The sequence below is a fragment of the Ambystoma mexicanum genome, chromosome 8 (assembly GCF_040938575.1).
Source record: "Ambystoma mexicanum isolate Mex_15411 chromosome 8, UKY_AmexF1_1, whole genome shotgun sequence".
Taxonomy (NCBI): Eukaryota; Metazoa; Chordata; class Amphibia; order Caudata; family Ambystomatidae; genus Ambystoma; species Ambystoma mexicanum.
Window position 1 is genome coordinate 580,217,753 of NC_090929.1, and position 19,776 is coordinate 580,237,528.

A 19,776-nucleotide genomic window follows, 5' to 3' on the forward strand; every position below is an offset into this window, starting at 1 on the left:
GATTTTGTCCGTCCAGGATCCCGAGACTTGCAGCCATCTCTCATCCAGAAACTCCTGTAGAAGCGTCATCTGTACTCTACAAAGGAGGACAAGGTTGATGCAGGAGGACATCATGTCCAACAGCGACTTGACGGCTCGCACAGTAACCGACTGCGCCGACAGGCGCTGCACCTTCCCTAGGATGGCTATCACCCTCTCGGGGGGAGCCACCAGGCAAGCCACTGTGTTGAGCGTTCTGCGAGGGCTCCCAGCAGGACTTTGGATAATTTATGGAGAATCCCAGATCTGCCATGGAAGCACAGAGCATCGGAGCGGGATTGAACTAGCCAATCTTCCAGGTAAGGGTAGACGTGGATGCCCTCGAAATACAGATTCACTGCCGCCGGAGCAAAGCACGGGCCGATTTCAGACTGCATTGAAGTGCCTTGAACTGATAGTGCCGCCCCTGGACCACGAACTTCAGGAGCTTGCGGTGCTTCCGACGGATGGGGATGTGGAAGTGAGCGTCCTCCAGGTCCAGAGACACCAGGAAGTCGCATTACTCCAGTTGGCCGAGCATGTGCTGCAACATGACCATCCTGAACTTCTGGGACTTCAGGTACTTGTTGAGGCGTTGCAGGTCCAGGATCGGCCTCCAACCTCCTGTCTTCTTTCGGACCACAAAGCATCTGGAGTACACCATAGAGGTGCTGGGGAACGGGTTCTATTGCCGCCTTTGTTATTTAGCATGGCTTGGACCTCCTGCAGCAGCTGCGCCACCTGCTGTTCTTGTCGAGCTACAGCAGGAATAAGAGGATACCTGCGTTGAAACTCCAAGGTGTTCCCCTGTCCGAGAGCATCCAGCACCCATCTGTCAGTGGTGATGGTCTTCCATGTGCTGATGAACCTCGCCAGCCGGCCTCCCACCGTGGTGCACGAGTGGAGGCCCGAGTCCACGGCTGGTTCTGGCCTGTTTAGGTGTTTGGGCCCTGCCCTGCTGGCGGCACCAGCATTGTCCTCTGCTGCCATATAGGCCTCTGTACGCCTCCTGCGCTGTGGAGCGGGAAGGCTGCCGATAAGGGTTGGTGTAACTCTTTTAGGACCTGCTGGGTTTTCCCCTTGAGGAATTAAAGGATGACCGACGTTGTTGCAGGGTGCCCAGCGAATATGCCGTTTGTGTCAGTCTTGAAGATTTGAAGAGACTCCTCGTCCGCTTTGCCGGACAGGTTTTCTCCAACGAATGGCTTGTCCTACACCTTATACTGAACGTCCAGCCTGAAGTAGGTGGCTTTCAGCCATGCCTGCCGACAAAGAGACACCTTGTTTCCGATCAGACAGAATCTGGTGTCCGCTATGTCAACTGCCACTGGGATGGCGTGGTCTGAGATCACCTCTCCCTCCTGGAACAGCTGAAGAGCTTCTGCCTGCTTGTCGTCGGTTAGGAAGTCAAGAACAGGGCCCAGCTTATACCAGAGCTCCCGGTCATAACGTGACAAAATGGCCAGTGTGTTAGCAGTCTTAATGGTGCTGGCAGCCGTATAGATAATCCTCTTACCCATATCATACAGTTTCTTCCCCTCCTGGTCTGGGATACCAATGATGAGGACAATGGGTTTTCAAATGTTTCCTGGCTGCGGCTGAGATCAGAGTCAGGTGAAGGCTGGGACCTCAGGCACTTGGGGGCCAAGTCCCGAACTATATTTCTTTTCGAGCCTGTTCTGCTTGGGTTGGATGTTGTTCGGGTTCTTCAACAGTGCTAGGCCTTCATCCCAGATATAGTCCAACAAAGTAACGGACATGATGGTCCTCCGCCTGGGTTTGCAATATTGATAAAGGAACCCTTCCTTTTTCATCTCCTCAGGCACCAGTTGAAAATGTTCAGAGGCCCTGGACATTATTGAATGGATGGAGCCGACCTCATGCTGTGGAGAGGCCCTGTGCGGATCATCCACACCAGCTCATCAGCCTTGTCGGTGTCAGTCGCTGTAGCCTCTGTGCCTGTGTGCGTGGCAGGGTCCCCCGTTGGAGTCAAATCCTGAGGTGGAGGGGCGGTGGTGTTGGTTGGTGCCTTGGACGAGCAGGGTCCTTTGACTTGTGTTTCCGCCTAGAAGGACTTCCGGAAAGCGGGGTCTGAGGAATTCCAGACAGAGCAGGGTCCAGTGTGGGCGGCTGTCTTGGCTGAATTTCCGATACCAGCATGTGCAGTGTGGTCAGAATGTCCAACGAACAACCCTGGGTTGAGGTGTAGAAGGAGCGAGAGTGGGAAGCTCCGAGCTGGTGCGCCTATTCTGGAGAGGTAGGCTATCGGTTCACCACTCTGCAACCTTCCTTCCAACAAAGTTCCCTGAACAACTTCATGGTCTGAATAGTAGCCTTTCGGCAGGTCGTCCCCCCCCCCCTCATCGGAGCTAGTATAAACGTGCCCTGGCACACTTGGTTCAGCTCCTTGTTCTGTGCCCTTTATAGGGTTCGTCAGAGCCATACCCCCATCTCCTGAGACTTCTGGGGGAAGAGGCTGATGTACCCTTTCCAGTGGTCATCGCCGAAACAGTGGAAGTTACCTCACGCTGTGCCGGTAAGGACATCTGCGGAGTAGCTGTCGCTGTGACTGCTGGCACCACTTTTTTGGTCTGCCCTCCTTTTGAAGAAGTAGCTGTGATTGATGGGGTTGTAGACGGTGTGGCAAAATCAGCCGCTGTTGATGACACAGTTGATGATGGTGAAGGGCCCACCTTGGATTTCTCCTTCATCGCCTTGTCCGCCGAAGGCAAGCAGAGTTTCGAATCGGTCAAGGACTTTCTCTTTGAGTGTGTGACCCTCGCCGGCAGGCTCACTTTGGATGTGTTCGGTGATGGCGACCTTGTCCTTTCCGAGCTGGAACCCGCAGCAGCTGCAAACTCAGTGGTATCCCCAGTGTGCGGCATTGCCTTCTTTTGGAACCCTGTGGGCGAGGCATACTCAAAGCACCTCAACATCTTATCTGAAGGAGTTTGATAGTGGTACAGGTCGATCCTGGGGAAAACATGATCATGTCCGAGGCCGAGTCAGAGGCCTTACCCGATTTTAACCATGCCGCCAGCCTCCTGTAGTGGTTGTTTTTGGTCTTTTTCAAAAAACCGCGGCAGACCCCGCATCCCTCCTCATCATGGTCCGAATGCAGGCAGTAAAGACATTTGTGGTGTCGATCCTCCACGAAAACATTCCTTAATCCACATTTTGCACCTCGGTCATGATGAAAAGGCGTGAAGTAGGCCTTCCGATGAAAGATCCTCAATGTAGTTTGATCTTCACTGACCGCGGAATCCCGCTGCCGGTATTTGACCCCTGGTCGAACAATAAAATCAAAAATCGGTCAAAACTTTCACATTTTACAAAAAAACTCAAAATATTAGAAGAAAAACCTCAGAGCAATAAGAGGCCTCCCAACACTGAAGCGTGCAGTGAAAATCTGAAGATGGCCACCAGGGGTGGAGCTTAGGGAGAGGACTGTCATTGGATGAGGCAGTATGACCCAGAGGGGACAGTGATTGGTTTAGAGGAGAAATACAGTTTTCAAGCGAAAGTGAAACTATTTTTTTCTTTTCCTGAGGATTCCCAGACGACGGGGAATATTCATGAGCATGTGAATCCATGCCAGACACATGCTGGAGAACAATAGTTACAGGTAAGTAACTTAAACCGCCCATGTCCCAAAGCAGCCACTAGAACCCTTGGGCAAGAACATGACAATTAACCGTCTCGGACATGTGCCATATGTATCTAAAAAGAACATTGTTTTAAACTTTTTCTGTATGGCATGTTAATTCTCTTGGAACTATGCGCAGATTTGTTCAGCGGACTGATGCTTTGTGCTACCTTCCAGATTAAAAATGCCCCATGTTCCGTTCTTATCTCTATGGTGTAAAAGCAATGAGCCATCACTTATGAATTGCCCCCAGTTTAAAGGCTCTATCAACACAAAGAGCATACGAATGCTGCTAGGGAAGAGGTTGTGTGTCTCCATAGCATTGCATTCACAATATACATTCCTTTATTTGAAACGGGGGAATGCTTAGCTTTTTACCGGCAGCGAACCCAAAGGCAGTTGCCTGGGTCCGCCCCTTCCTGCGACCTGAGCGCCTTATGCTCTGCTCCCTGGCCAGTCGTTCCCTCTTCCTGTCCCAGGAAACGGGGCTGCTAACTGAGGGTAAAACCCCAAGTGTTTAAAATGTGCCAATAATGTGTGAGAATTCTGCTAATGTCTTGATGACACTCGCCTCCTGCTTGGCTATATCTGCTTCCTGGTTGCGCCTCACATTTTTCGGTTGTGTTCGTGTGTGCAATGGCTTCCCTCTAGTGGTGCTGACAATTTCCGCTTAGTGTTGTCCCCTTCACTGTGATGGTCAGGCAAATAGGATTTCTGCATGATTGCCTTTTGTTTATTTCTTGCCTGGCGGCCATTTTTGTTAGGTCTTGTTTGGACTCTAAATGTTCTCCTTTAGGCACTGCATGCTTTGCATTTTTCTGTGAGGTTAAAATTGAGGTTCCAAGATTGGTACTTTCCCACTACCCTCTGCCCGCCCCAACCCCAAAAACAAACAAAAATAGAAAAAACCTGAATCAACAACATGGATCGATGGTGATAATGTCATCAAATGGGGGGCAAAAAAAAAGATTGTGGACCGTAAACCCTGCTCATCTGCTTATGCTTATTGTTAAGATGGATTTCTGAACTCTCACCTGGTGGGCAAAGGTTCAGAAGGCTAGCCTAGTTTCTTGAACAGGGTAACCTCTGGACAAGCCAGACCAATCAAGGTATCTATGGCAGGCGGTCAAGACTAGGTCTCAGGAGGGGTGAGGGTGACTGAAGAACCTCAATGAGCACACAGAGCAAGGACACTTACAAATTACTCCCGGACAGGTGTATATATCAAAAATATAAACCCATGTATTACAAGGCCTTTGTAACTCCACACACAGTAAAAGAATCACAGCAATACTACTAAACCATCGCAACACTATCAATACAAGACCATTGAGGTCTAAAGGGTTAACGGCACGAAATATGTCCACAACCTATGGATACAGGCAGTGCAGGTGGTCTTTAGTCCCCTTCAACATCACACACACCTAACTAAGAGACAGTCCAATCACTAAGAAGAGAGAGAAGCCTTGTGCTCAATAGTACATGCAATGCAAGCGCACGTTGTTGTTCCAATGTGCAAAACCCGGTCTCTTCGGGGGTCTCTAGCAACTCAGGAAGGTGGGTGAGGCTATGAAGATTAGATTCCCACTATTCAGGGAAGACCTCCACTTGAAGGCAGAGGCAGTTCTAAGGTTCGGGAATAGTTTGCTAGTTCACAATAGCAGTGGAAAGGAGAGGGACCCCCAGGGGCCACTCGTGCGTAAAAATAGATGGAGGTGCTAGGTGCCACCGGTTTGGTTATGATTACTTACCGGCCCCAGGCGCACTCGGGACCAAACTTCTCCAGTCGAGTCCACTGCGGTTGCAGGTTCAAATGCGACAAAAAGGACTTCTCTGTGGCTTTTAGTTCTGAGGATACAGCGAGGATTCCCAAACGGGACAGTGGCGATTTCTCTGCTCCTCATGGATGGATCAGGCCAGTTTCACTGCAGCAGGCTTAAGGGGCCAGAGGGTCACAAATGCAGCGCACCTGCAAAGATTGTTGCCGTGGCTGGGCAACATGGTAACCGTGTTTACTCCGGTCCTGGCGCGCTCGTCTCACTTCAGACCTGGGAACGCCAAGTGTATGAAATTCCGTGTGAGGGTGCCGTGGACACAGAGTTAGCAGTATGCCAAGTTTCGAGGGCCATTTCCCACTGGCGGGCCCAGGGACACTTCTGAGAAAGCTTACTTGCAGGTTTTGATGAAGGTGCCGAGAATAGTTGGTCCCACTATTCTAATGGATCGAAGCGACTTCAGACCTTCTAGGACGACAAGATGCAGAGGGGACCCACGGGACGGCAGCTGGCTCAGGATGCCAAACCTTCCAGTGGGTCACCAGCGGTTTCTCGACTCGGCTTCTTAGTTTCAGGATGCTTGGATCCTATCCTTCGCTCAGTGGGAACTCCAGAGATCGACATGGTATGGGTGTTTTTGGCCTCCTCTTATTCAGAGGCTCCTTCGTGCCAAAACGAAGAGGACCCAATGGGAGATCTGCTCACAAACACACACTCCAAATGTGGACCAATCACGGACCACGGTGGTCCTAGGCATTCACAGCACTCCAGACTCTCTGGCACCCAGGATGTGTATTGGAACCAGACGTTGCAGCCCAAATCCTGGAGGCACACACACAAGGCACGCAGAAGCCCGCGAAAGCTTGGCATTTCGCAGGAAAATGCATGACCAAATAAGGACTGACCCGGGTCAGCCCGACCTGGGGAAGGCAAAGGGGCAAGATGGCCAAAGGACAGGACAAAGCACCTTGTGGCATGGCCATTTTGGAGCCAGGCCACCTATTTGTGCTAAACGTGGTAATCACGGTTTGTTTGGCATGTAAGGGTTTCAAAATACGCAAAAAGATAGCTGCCACCAGCACTGTCCATGACGCATCTGCATATTTTCTAAAAAGTCCTTCGGGAGTATCTAGGGCCATTTGAAAAGACTAAGAGACCCAAGTGCACTGACTCGAAGGCACATTGTGCACTTGTTACATGTTGCAGGAAAGTTTCAACATTGGAAAAGGACTAAGGGAAACAAAGTCTGCCAGTACTGACTGTCTTAAGGGCATGCTAATTTCCCCATTAAAAGTGAGCGAAAGCCCAGAGGAGTGCAGTTGAAGGCTGTGCCTCTCTGGCAAAGTCGGTTCTATGGTGTTTAAACAGCAGCAAAATGATTGGGCTTGTACAACTGGAGGAAAAATTCATATAAAAATGAAATCTTTCCTAACACTCGCCCCTCCAAGACTAAGGACAAGGGGAACTAATCCATCCCTGGATGAGTCTCATGTTGAGGTCGGTTAAACATTCTGGACAAGCCATCACCATTGCTATGTTGGACACCTGGCCTATGCTCAATGGTGAAGTCAAAGCCTTGCAGACTTATGGACCACCTGAGCAACTTTTGATTCTCTCCCTTCATATTCAATAGCCACTGGAGGGAAAATGCATATAAAATGAATCTTTCCTAACACCTATCTCGGAACAACCAGTCAGGGTTCTGGGCCTATTATCTCCTGTTGTTGCCTGGAGGGCTTATTGCTGAAAGGGCGGTTTGCTACTTTTTTCCATGTGCAAACGGTTCTATGTGTTTTCATGGCCTTCGTTCGTGTAGTTTTAGTGGTCATGAATTTGACCTGTGTTTTATATGTGGTGTGGTCTACCCCCATCGCCCAATATCCTATCCCACACCAGCACACACCCACATACATACATACATACATGTATATGTAATTGGTTGAATTGGACCAAAACTGTATGAATCAAGAGCAGACTAGAAAAAAAGTATTTTAAAATACGTATTACGGTGCACACACTATTTGCCCCAGCTCAACTGCGTTAGCGTCAGTGCATGCAACAGTAGCGCAAGTACATTTGCACTGGTGCTAATGTGTTTGCGCAGACACACCTGCACAATAATAAACACTAAGGCTCTGATTCATGGAATTATTTGCGTGTAAAAGGGGATTTGCCTGCCATTCTCCCCATTCGTCAAACGCGGATTTGCGGGCAGAAGGTCACACGCAAATAATTCCATGAATCAAGGCCTGAATGTGCAGATTTCAATCTGAATTGATCTTTTTATTGCAAAGCAGCTCTGGGGGAAGGTGCGAACTTGGGGATATTATCAGCAGAGCGCGTGCTGTAGTACGATTTGTTTTTGTCATTTGTGATACGATATTGATATAATTGTAATTTTTATAAGACCAAAATGTGTCCATACACGGCATGTTCCTTTTTGTGGTACCATTGGGAATACAGCAATGCTTTCTACATAAAGGTTACCTAAGTTAAGTTTCAGTGAAATAATGTCGTAGTCCGTATTGCAACTAATTTACTTATTTATTTATTGGTATACTCCTCTTCCATTCGCAATTACTAAAACATTAAATATCTATGTTTAAAAGGAACCATCATTCAATCCTGTAAGATGTGCATAATTTTCTAATACAATTTAACCACATAATAAATACATTTGATATAATTCCCTTCCATGAAATAGTCCTAGAGTATTTGTTGCAGATGTGGCATATGGCTTCGAAAATACACTTTGAGCAAAGTGTCTTTGTTATCACAAATGATGGATGACCTGAAACCCTTTTAAATGTTCACCTAATTCACTTAACATACAATAGATCGTATTTCCCCGGTGTTTTCCTGCATCCGATTATGCTGCACTTAAATATTGCACTGTGCTGGACTTAATGGACATGAAACGATATTATCCTATAATACGTTCTTAAAAAGGAGATGTGTGCTTCCACTTGATGGCGCTATTGTGCAGCGCCCATGCTGTTAGAATGAATGTATTAATTGACTGAACTGATGTACAGCAGCTTCTAGGCTGCCCTTGTAAAATGAAATGTGTTTTGTGTGTGGTTCAAAATGTGATCTTTGGAATCTCTCTTTTTTTCTCTCATGCTGTCAAAAGCGCTCGGTACGGGAGTCCCAAGCGGCAGCTCCAGTTTTACAGGTACCAGAACCTTTTCTTTCTTCACAGTCCCGGTGTCTTGCCGACGATAAGTGGTGAAGTCGGTGTTTTTTTGGCGCGTCATCCCTTTGATGGCAATGCAGATTTTGCAGTTCTTGGCAGGGTGTGCAGCTTGCTGGCAGGGCGATCCCATCGAAGACCGTGGAGTCCTTGGGTATGTTGAGAAGCTTGCCATTAGGGTGGGGCTCTCACTCAGGATAGGGTTAGTTGCGGAAGGCTGCTGCATTGCTATTTTTGAGCCACATACAATGCTCTGGCCTTGCACTTCTTACAGTGAAAATGCACAAGGTAATCATTGCTGTTATTCATTTTCTATCCTCAGCGAGTGTCTGGCCGAGCAGTTCGCTCCCTCAGTGGTTTTTCCTTTCAAAGGGATGCCTCGATCCGAAATACAGAGGTGTGCTGTTGTGCTTGGTCTTCTCTGCTTTATTTTTGTAAAAGTAATTAAAGTTAAAAGCTCTTTGTGACAAGGGTTCATGGCGTGGCCGTAGCCGTACCCTGGGCATAAGGTGGAGTCACATTTCCCCAGCTTTGCTGCTCGCTAGCGAGTTAAGTAGATTTGAATTTTGGATTGCTTATTTATAAGTGGCATGCTTTTGCACTGCTAGATTAGCTACGTTTGCATTACTATTTATATCTTCTAATACGTTTTTCGTTGTAGTTTTGTGTTAATCTTTCTCGCAGTTACCTCTCCACACATATTGATACAGAGTCTTGGTGGCCATTGTGAATTGTCCACCTAATTGCCCTCAGAACGCAGCACTGTGCTGCCTGCATCTGGAATAGCCAGAGAATTCATTGGTAGGGCTCAGCCAGGCGGTCTGGCCTGGCCTCTAGAGGCTAAACATAATCCAAGTCTGGATATTGGTCATTTTAAACAAAATTGAACATTTTACCAATGACACATACGCCTTTGTACAAACTAGATCTGGTGCTGGGAAGATATGTGAAAAAGTGCCTAAATCTCAGACTGGGGACACATCCCGGGGTCACCAATTAAAGAAAAAGTATGTGATCCTGTGCAAATAATTTAATCTCTGCATTTAAACAACATTTTTGTAAAAACATTGCCTGTGTGTCAACTCTAGAGACTGAAGCCCACCAGACAGTTGCATCAGTTGTCCAAGGTTCGTGTGGGTGTTGCACACCTTTAGCCTTTCTCATCGCAAAATATATGAATAGAATGACTGGGTTGCCTGCCCACCATCTAAGAAACTTTAAAGTTGCCGCCATTTCGAAATACTTTATTGTGCACTTACTTTGAACTGACATAAGGCAATCTGGTTTATTTCAATGATTTAGTGTCACGTAAACTCTCAATGTACATTTTGTTACAAACTCTCAATATTTTGTTTATTTATATAGCACGCCCAACCAAGAGGTATCTGGGCGCTTTACAAGGTGCTTAAGATACTTTTTACAGAATACTTGTTTCAGTTGCAAAAATAAACAAGTTACATGACAAAAAGTGCAAATAGGAATTAACAAGTACAAGATTTACAGTGTACACAAAGCAATGTGGGCAGAAGCAAGAGAGATTTAAGGCTACACATGGCAACGTTTTGTTTTATTTCTGAAGCCAAAGAAAGATGAGTCTGCTCTGAAATCTATTGGCATAGAGTTCCAAAGTTGCAGTGCCATGACGGGGAAACTACTCCCTCCTACCTTTTTAAGGTTATATGTAAGGACTTTAAGAGAATGTGAATACCTACACCTGGTTGGTTGTGTAGAGATTTTGGGTGAATTTATCCACTAGGTATTTGGGCGCTGAATTGGTTAGGCATTTGCAGGTAAGGGTTAAAGCTTTAAGTTGTATTCGATTGTTGACTGCAAGTCACTTGGTGTTCCGCCTAGCCACTGAGATATGTTGTGTTTTCGGGATGCTTAGTGCAGTTCTGAGAGCATTGTTCTGCAAAATGTGTAATTTATTGATGTTTCGCTTGCTGGGACCCAGATATAGTGCAACACAATAATCTAGTTTCGAAAGAACTATCGCTCTGGCTAAAGTAATACAGCTAGTTGTCGAGAGGAAGGGTTTGCAGGCATGGATAAGCTTAATTGTGTATGCTGTCGCAGATGCAGTAGCGTTAACTTGCCTGTGTAAGTTCAAGGCTGAGTCTAGGTGGAAGCCCAGGGTTTTTACATCTTTGGCCACTTTAATGTCTATTCCATCGATGTTAAATGATAGAAACTGGTTACTGAGTTTGGCTGGAGCACCTATGAGCAGGAGTTCCATTTTTCATTGTTCAGACATAGGCCATGTGAGGCCATCCAGGTCTGGATGAAGAAATAGACTTTATTGAATAGGGCGTCATCAGTCTCATAGTCGCCCGGCATGGATATGAGGATCTGGGTGTCATCTGCATAGTTAGTGTAGGTGACACCCAGATTGTCAAGGTCATCAAATAATGGCTGTGTGAAGATGTTGTACATTGTAGGTGATGCACATGAACCTTGCAGGACTCAACAGGTTATTGGTGTGGCTCTGCTGGAGCGGAAGGTGAGAAAACACTTGTAGAGTGGTTGTCTAGAAAGGATTTGATCCAGGCCGTCTGTTCTAGAGAAAAATGGGCAGCTGTAGATAGATGATTGCATAGTACTTTATGGTCTACTAAGTCAAACGTGGCAGACAGGTCTAATAGAAGGAGGAGCGCCAATTTTCCTTTATCCTTTAAGTCATCTGTTTGGTTTCAGATCGACCAAGGCAGTTTCCGTGCCATGTTTAGGCCGGATTGGCAGAGTCCCAACAGATTGTGAGTTTCCAGGAAAATTTGCATCTGGATGTAGGCCGCTTTATCAATACTTTTTAACAGAAATGGTACTGTGGTAATCGGTCTGTAATCTGTAGGGATATTAGGGTCCAGAGTCGGTTTCTTTAATAATGGTCGAACCCAGGCGTTCTTGAGGATGTTGGGGACCGAGCAAGAATTGAATGAGGCGTTGATTAAGGTCGTGATGAAGGGGCCTAGGTCCCTAGCCGCCTCTTTGATAATAGAAGCCGGGCAGGTGTCACCCTGACATGTGCATGGTTTATGGGTAGTTATGATGTTCTCCACCTATCGGGTAAAGATAGGTGAGAATTTGAATCGAGTAGCTGGCTTGATCATGTCTGGCAGGGTTGCCTGCGGAAGAGGTGAGGGTTGGAGGTTTTGTTTTTTGTTTTAATTTCATCTTGTAAAAGGGATATTTTATTGGACAATACTGACTGAATATTGGTGCACCAGGTCTTGTCCTTGATGCATGTATCAGTTGTGGGAGTAGGAGACTCGAGTTCTCTCAGGATGACAGAGCTCTCTTGTGCTTGAACTTGCTTTGTTAATCCTATCATTATAGGTATCGCGTTTAGTTAGGATAATCTTAGATTTGTACTTTGCTAAGGTTTTGGCAAGATTATACTTGTTAAGTACTGAAGGATTATTTTTCCACCGGAGTTCTGCTTTCCTTTTTTCTGCTCGTAGGACTTTGAGATTTGGGGTGAACCAAGAGTTGAGGTGTACTTTGGGTTTACCTTTGCATCATTTTAAAGGTGCAATGTTATCAATGACTTGATTAATTGTTGAGTTGTATAAATCCACTAGGGCTGCTAGGTCGGTACATGCCGGCCTAGGAGCAGTGATGGGATGGAGGAGTGGTAGAAGGTTGTCCACAGTGATGTTTCTTTTATTTCTGGTGAGTACGGGAGGTGCCAAAAGGTTAGTCCTAGTGAATTTGGGACTATCTTGAATCCTAAATATAAGCACATGATGGTCTGTCCATGCGCATGGTTCATTAGACAGTATGGTAGTATCTCAATTAAGGTCGGCCAGCAGTCTAAGGTTCTGCCTTTGAAACGGGTTGGTGAGTTAACCCTCTGAGTAAAGCCTAATTCTGCAATATTATTGGTAATTGCCAATGCATGCTGATCATTTGGGTCACTGAGATCTAGATTGAAGCCTCAACATATGATTTGAGAAGAAGGTTTGGTGTTGGTAGATAGTAATGTCGTCTTCGAAAGAAGCAATGGGGCCTGGTGGTGTGTATATCAGATGCATGGTTTTGGTCCTTGTAGCTCAGAGAGACTGTTCAACTGTCAGAGGTTCCCCTGATGGGAAAGGCAGATGCGTAGAGACCCTTGGATCTAGACTATTTTGGCTATAAATGCGATGCCCCCTCTTATGATAGTTTCTCTATCGAGTATTAGAATGCTAAAGTTGTCTGGAATAGCAAGTGTAAGGGCAGGACCTGCAGCTGCATGGAGCCAGGCCTCTGTGACTGCTATAAAGTCTATTTGATTAGCTGTTATCAGAATCAGATCTGCAATGTCTAGAGCATGGGCCACCATGGATCTCGCGTTGATAAGAGTACCTTTAATGTTTTCTGATACATTGAGGGAGCTTGGCTGTTCAGACAATTATGAGATGTGGTTTATTTTAGGTTTGGATTTCTTCTTTGGCCTAGGTTGGTACGCAGGGTTGTCCTTGAGAGTAGGAGATGCTAGAGGATTTTTTGGCTGTCTGGATCCCAGCCTGTAGTTTCTTATGTTAGTGGGGCATGGTTGGTGTGGCATGTGTTTAGTGGCAAACCGTCGAATCCATTGGTCGGGAGTTTAAGAACTTGTAGAGCTGAAGTTGGCCAATTCGGGGAGATGTAGGCGATTGGGTAGCAGGATTTGTTGAAGCAAATGTATGGTTGGTTTGGTTGTTCTAGGGGGAGGGTCAGTAGATGGAATTAGCAAGTGCAGGAATAAGGTAGGTTTGATGCCATATCCCAGATTCAAGACGGTTGTCATTGTAAGATGGTAGTAGTTGAAGAAGTAGCTTGTGGTGAGTATAAGGCCGTCAGCCTTGTGGTTAACCATATTATTGACTGGAGCAGGTACGCGTCTGCCAATCAGTAATACTAGTAGGCCTAAAATTAAAAGGGTGATAGAGTACATAGCTTCAATACCCTAAGGCTACCAAGTTGAATGGTAGATCCAATGTGAGAAGACGAGATATCTAAGGATGGGCCTTCATGGTAATTAGAAAGCAAAGATATCTTAATAGGTTAATGACAGCTCTAATAGGAAGCCTAGTGTGGAGGCACAGTATGTTAGACTGTGACAGGATACTAATAATATTCATACATAATAGGCTGCAATCATAGGAGCAAAGCAGCAATCTTATTCTACATGCATCGGCGAAAGTACAGAGCTGCACAGTCAATACTTTTTGCATATATTCTACATAGACACAGAGTACGAAAATCCTGGATCAACAAATACATGTGCAAGAACGTGACCTTGCGAAGTAAACGGTTGCCATCATGTAGAGATGCACATGACATAATATTAACAGTGTTGGTGCTGAGAGAACAATGGCAGATGGTAATCCTAGCAATGATGATGCAATATGGGTCTTAATATAAATGCAGACGTATGATAGCGGGAACAGCAGCAATGCGGCGAGGGCTAGTCGTAACAGACGGAATGCAGAGCAAAGCAGTGTAGAGGTACCGTTAAGAATAGGCTATAAATATAGGAGCCGCGAATGCCCCTTAAATAGTAAGGCGTGCTCATATGTTTGCAGCCCCAATAGAGTAATTACCTTTACGAGAAGTACGCAGCCTTGGATGTTAGTGCACAGGCTAGTGAATAAGAAATATTGCAAATATTTATCGAGTACTAATACTGTTGTCAGTTGTTTAGTAACTATAAGAGTGTATTTCCCTTACATTATAGACCAAATGTTCCTTGCTCTTGGTGGTTGAGCGAGGTCATGATAGCTTGTGTGCTGACAGGCTTTGGGATTGTTAATATTTTGGTGCTGGCAAGGTGTTTTTGGCGTGGGAATCTGGAGCGTCTGGGAACTGAGGCAGATATAGAGTAGGAAGGCAATATTAGAGTGGTATGACCACAGCCTTACAAGGCGCCGTAATGAGGAAATAAGGGGAGTGGAACGTTCCTCCCGGCTGTGACAGGTTCAGGACAGGAGCCTTTGACGGTGGCCTTCGACAGAGGGCTGGCTTCGCCTCTGGCTCGTCCTGATTGGCAAAAAAAGCGTAACAGCCATCAATCTTGAAAGGGGGCAGCTTCTACAGGATGCAGGTCAAACGGCAGCAGCGGCCATCTTGAATCAGTCTAACCTCGTGTAAAAATAATACAAAGTATTTCGGAATCTCGCTGAAACGAACGTTCATGCTCCCGCAGCTTCTGCAGGTGATATATCCCTAGTAATGCTGCTGAGCAGGGTGCTTCTTTGAAATTAAGGTAAGCAGCAGATAGTACTGCAAGAGGGAATCTGAGCCCGTGGGCTTACCTCAGAAAATGAGATTATTATGCCTATGTACTGCTCTCGCAGTACAGACTATGGTGGAGCTCCAGCTCCCGGGGACGTGATGTAGTCTATCGTGTACATTCTTTAAAATTCTTGTGCAAGCCGAAGAGATATCTAGGGATTTCAAATATTTAAAAATACATTTTGTATTGTTTTTTAAAAGTTTCTAATAATGGAGAAGTGTGGTGCAGTATTTTACCCGCAGTCGCATATTGTCTCCGTGTTTGCTAGTGCTGCAGGCAGTGTTAAAAAATGATTCGGAACCCTTGTTTTTTTTTATCTTAGAATACTGCTTTAAAAACACTTGCAGTCACTTCGAGCGCTACTTCTGATGGTAAGGCTTGCTAAGAGATCCCAGGCAGAGATGTTTTAGGCGGGGAGGGGGTCAGGAAGTGGGTGGTAATGCCCATGGGGATTAACATGGCCATGGGCAGTCAATGGGTGGGCAAATAACTATCCTCGTATGCCATTTCTCCCTAGTTGTACTCTGATGCAAAGGGTTTGGCTTATAGGTGGTGCTGAATCTCTCCCTAACAGCAAAACGAACAAGTTATGATTTTTTTCTTTTGTTAAGCAAATCATCATCACCCATGTCTTGTGTATGTGGGTGCTAATTGTGTTATAGTAACGTCACTGCCACCCCCATTAGGCAACCCTCCCTTTGCTCGGGCCCTTAACTTGGCTGGTGGGTTGTTACTGGCAGTTTTGGCCCTCTGCTCCGGGTAATAGCATCTCATTTGAATATTGGAATGTAAGGTGTTTCACTGCAGAAAATGCAGTGGCATAGGGCAATAATTGTTGGTATTCATCTAATTTCCCAACATTCCAAAGTTTCCATTTTGTCTGTCCCGGTTTTAAATCGAGCATTCCACCCTCAAATGGGTGGAATGTTCAAATCACGTTATAACACTTCTGCCGTGGGCCGTAACAGCCATTAATGCCCTCATTATTTTTTATAAACACTATAATGTGATATGGAGTCTAGTGGCCATGCTGTCTTGCACTGATATTGTTTTAGTTCTTGGAGTTCCCAACCCCTGTGCAAAGATATACAGCTCTGGTATCCCAACGCTCTTGAAAATTGGGAGCAATTTCCTGGCCAACTTTCCAGTGACATGTTCTAGTGTAAGGAAGGCAGACGAAAAATATGTTTTTCCCTGCAGTTGTCTGGTTTACCAACTGGTTGGCGAGAAGTCTGCCAATTTGTTGTATACTGCCTTTAGGTCTCTGGCTGTTTCCAAAGTTCTGTGTAGTGGCTATGCAATGCAAAGCAATTTTTGGAGACAGTATGGCTAATGTGCACGTGATGGCCAGAATCTCTATGTAGGTTATTGCTGTCTAACATACTCCAGGAAACCCAGGCGATTTAGCTCATCTGAACCCAGCTTAATGAGTTTTTCATGCATTGTGTAAGCGTGAAAGAAACGGTTGCTTATTGCAATTTACATGAAAGAACAAATACAGTAACCCTGTTCAACGTGACCTCCGGGACAGTAATTAGGCCATGTGCTACCCATGACTACCTTAGGATCTGCAAAATCAGCAAATAGATGGTTTTGCTTCCTTTGGCGAGATCTGTGGTTCAACGAGTATACATATAGAGGGGGGGGGGGGTATCAATGAATATATTTTGAGTCCAGAACGCACCTCCACCCTACACATGCCTGCTATCCTTATCCCCGGACTCGAGGGTATTCTTCTCTAGGTGCCCCTTCAGCATTGACCAGTTTAGGAAGATGCTTGCAAACTCTCTACATTTCTGTTTTCTGCTGGACCTGTTGGCCATCTAAATCGGGGTACACTCATCAATAGGATTCCTCTTTTTGTGCACAATCTGAATATTTAATTGTTATGTTTCCCAACTACGCTGAGTTGAGACCGGTCAGCTAAAGTCTTGTTCCCCAAACTGGCTACTCTGCTTGTTTGGAATAGGGTTGTACGCCAACTATGTGAAGTTACGAGGATACCAATGCGAAATTACAATGCCACCGTACCAGTGCAGTTAGGACACTGCCTCTTACAAACCTATTTATTATGTTATTGCAAAAATGCTAATGACAATTCTTCAAACTAAGTTTAGCTTTAAGGTTTGTTATTATTAAGCTACATTTGGTGTCCTCAAGACACCGCACCCTGCATAGCCGTTTATGTCTGTAGCTTCATCCTCCCTTCGCAATTAAGTTGTGTGCACGTTTTTTATGTTAAAAGAAAGCTGTTCGATTGGCCACCAGGGGGCGCACGGATGGTATCGCTCTCCGTGTAGGCTCTGCACAAGGGTCCTGAAAAGTGGGTTGAGCCCCCACCACGAGACCCCCATCTGCTACTTGATCGACGAAAACCAGCATGGGAAGTGTCCAGGCACCACCTGGAGAAAACCCAAAGCAAAACAGAGTCTTTTTCGCAGAGAAAACTCCCCCTGCGCCACACGCAGCACAAAGGCTGGAGGGGCCTGCGTGCCTCCTCCACACGCGGAGCCGTGATACGCGCGGCACCGGGGAGAGTGCTCCAACCCACATCGCTGCTGGGGCTCACTCTAAAGTACACGCATATCTCCTCCCGCAGGCCCATCTAGCTGTCCCGCGGCCTCCAGGTTCGTGAATTTGAGGCCCGGACGAGGACCGTCTGGTCGCCGGATCCCGTGCGGCGCTGGATCAGGCCCGTGAAACACCCCTGCCTACGATGACGCGGTATCACCTCTCTTCACCCCGCTTGCGTGAGCTGCTCCTGTTGCTCGCCGTGGGTTCCAACACGGATGATGAATCGAATGGTGAGTGAGGCCTGGGGCTGTTGAGGTGCCCGTTGTGATCGGCCCCCCCACCCCCCCAGTGGCATAGGTGGAAAGAACCGCAGTGCTCTGAGTATCGGAGATACGGGAGGAGGCCCTGGGCAGGTTTCTCCAGGCAGCAGAGGGCTGAGGGTTGGGCCCCTGTTTCTCAGGGCGTGTGCCCTCCTTGGCCCGCCACTCGAACCCTGAGGCTTACCGAAACGAACTACACTGAGCATTGGGCCTGGGCTAGGCCGCATGCATGAGGGAGGCCTGAAGAGGCTGTGCGTGCACTCCTCTCCTTGGGGCCCGCCGGGACCCGAATTGAAGGTCAATACACCGAGCGAACGACAACATTGGATATTGGATTCTCACACGGCATCCTGCTTTTGCACATAAGCTCATACCTTTCAAGCGCCCACTCTGGCGGGGCTGACCTCTGGCGCATTGTTGAGACCTACCCACTTCATCGACGGGGTCCCGCCACCCATGAACCATAAGGACAGATTGGCAAAATACAAGTTCACACCAACCCACGACACTCTGAAGTCCCCCATTGAACTTAAGATGTCGACTGTTGGGTCTGAGGCCGCGGCAACCACGGCGGATGTCGCTGATCTACTCGCGGAGATGCGAAGCATGAGGGCAGACATAGGCAGTAAAATCGACAAAATTACACAGAGAATGGACAAAATGGAGGACAGGCTGGAGCAGGTCGAACACAATCAAACCTCCTTGAATACGTTGGAAGCCCAAATGGACCACCGCATTGCGGAGTAGAACACAAGGAAGAGGCATTACGCCTAAAGGTTGACTATCTTGAAAACAGGGAATGCTGTAATAACATACGTGTCTTCGGCATCCCCGAAAAGGAAGGAGAATCTGATTCAGACCTGAAACAGACCCTGCACACCATCCTGAAGCTCAAACCTGATCGCATCCACAGAGCCGGAGGCAGGCCGGGAGGTCTGCGTTCGGTCCTGGCTAGGTTTCACAACTATGCAGACAGAGCCAGGATTTTAGATAAAGCCAGACACGCTTCGTTGCTTACTCTTGGCGATGCTACCATCTCGCTTTACCAAGACCTATCATCGCTCACGCTCGCAATGAGGAAGAAATGCTCCCCGATTACAAAAATGCTGAAGGATAAAGGCACCAGGTATCTGTGGAGTTATCCATTCTCACTCACCTTTGAGTGGGAGAGTTCAACAGTGAAACTGGTTTCAGAAAAGGACATTGCAGACTGCATATCTGACATGTTGGGTACCCAGGAGGAGGGCCCCTCCCATGGAGAGTCGAGAAGGGAGGAAGGTGAATGGCACACTAAGGGCCCGGGTCGCAGACGGATCCAAGGCTCCAGGAAATTTCAGAGAATGAACAATTCACAGGACATGGAACACTTATCTGGCCACCAGACTGGCAAGCTAGGCCGCTGGGGGCAAACTAATTATGTGGTGAGTGATCCGGTTGAAGCTGGTCGATTGGGCGCTGCCCGAGGCAGAGGGAAGCGATGAGGGTGCGTCAGACTGAAGGGTTCTTGTATAACATACACCAATGATGTGCCCGATTCTCTGGTCGCACCTTTAGACTCTAATGTGTTACTCATTTCGTGCGAATGGTGAACTTGACCATATATGTTTAGGATGCCCAGAAAGCGATACGAGGTAACACTTATGCTGGAACGATCCCTTTGGGGGGTCGAAGTTTTTGTTTTTGGTTTGTTGATAAGTTACGAGTACATAGTTGGGGGCTCACTGTTATTGATGTCTATATTAAGATAGGACCGCTTGTTTCGCGGTCTCCACTGGTGGTCCGAGACCGACTGGGTGATGTTAACCCAGACGGGTCGGGCGTCGAATGTAGGGGGGCTAAGGGGGTGAGGTGAGGGTGGGGCGGGTGGGAAACGCATACTTTGTCACAACACAGACCTGAAGGGCACGAAAACACAATCTGGATACATAAAGGGACATTATACATACTGGACGGGTCAGTTTTTGTCCTCCGAAGGACTGACTGAGTACCCCATTCCGAAGAATACGAACCACACACTGCAACATCAAACATGACACGGGCCATGAAGCAGACGA

General features: G+C 47.0%; 1 protein-coding gene across 4 annotated transcripts in view; it reads left to right on the forward strand.

Annotated features, from left to right (window-relative positions):
• Window positions 1-19,776, forward strand: part of KCNAB2 (potassium voltage-gated channel subfamily A regulatory beta subunit 2) — a 1,347,681-nt gene that overhangs the window by 509,824 nt on the left and 818,081 nt on the right. For 3 of the 4 annotated variants that reach the window (XM_069610272.1, XM_069610273.1, XM_069610271.1), the window contains one exon: window positions 8,573-8,614. The exons of the other annotated variant lie outside the window; for it this stretch is intronic. In XM_069610272.1, coding sequence (XP_069466373.1) covers window positions 8,573-8,614 — 42 coding nt within the window. The remainder of the gene's footprint in view (window positions 1-8,572; window positions 8,615-19,776) is intronic. 4 annotated transcript variants of the gene reach the window in all.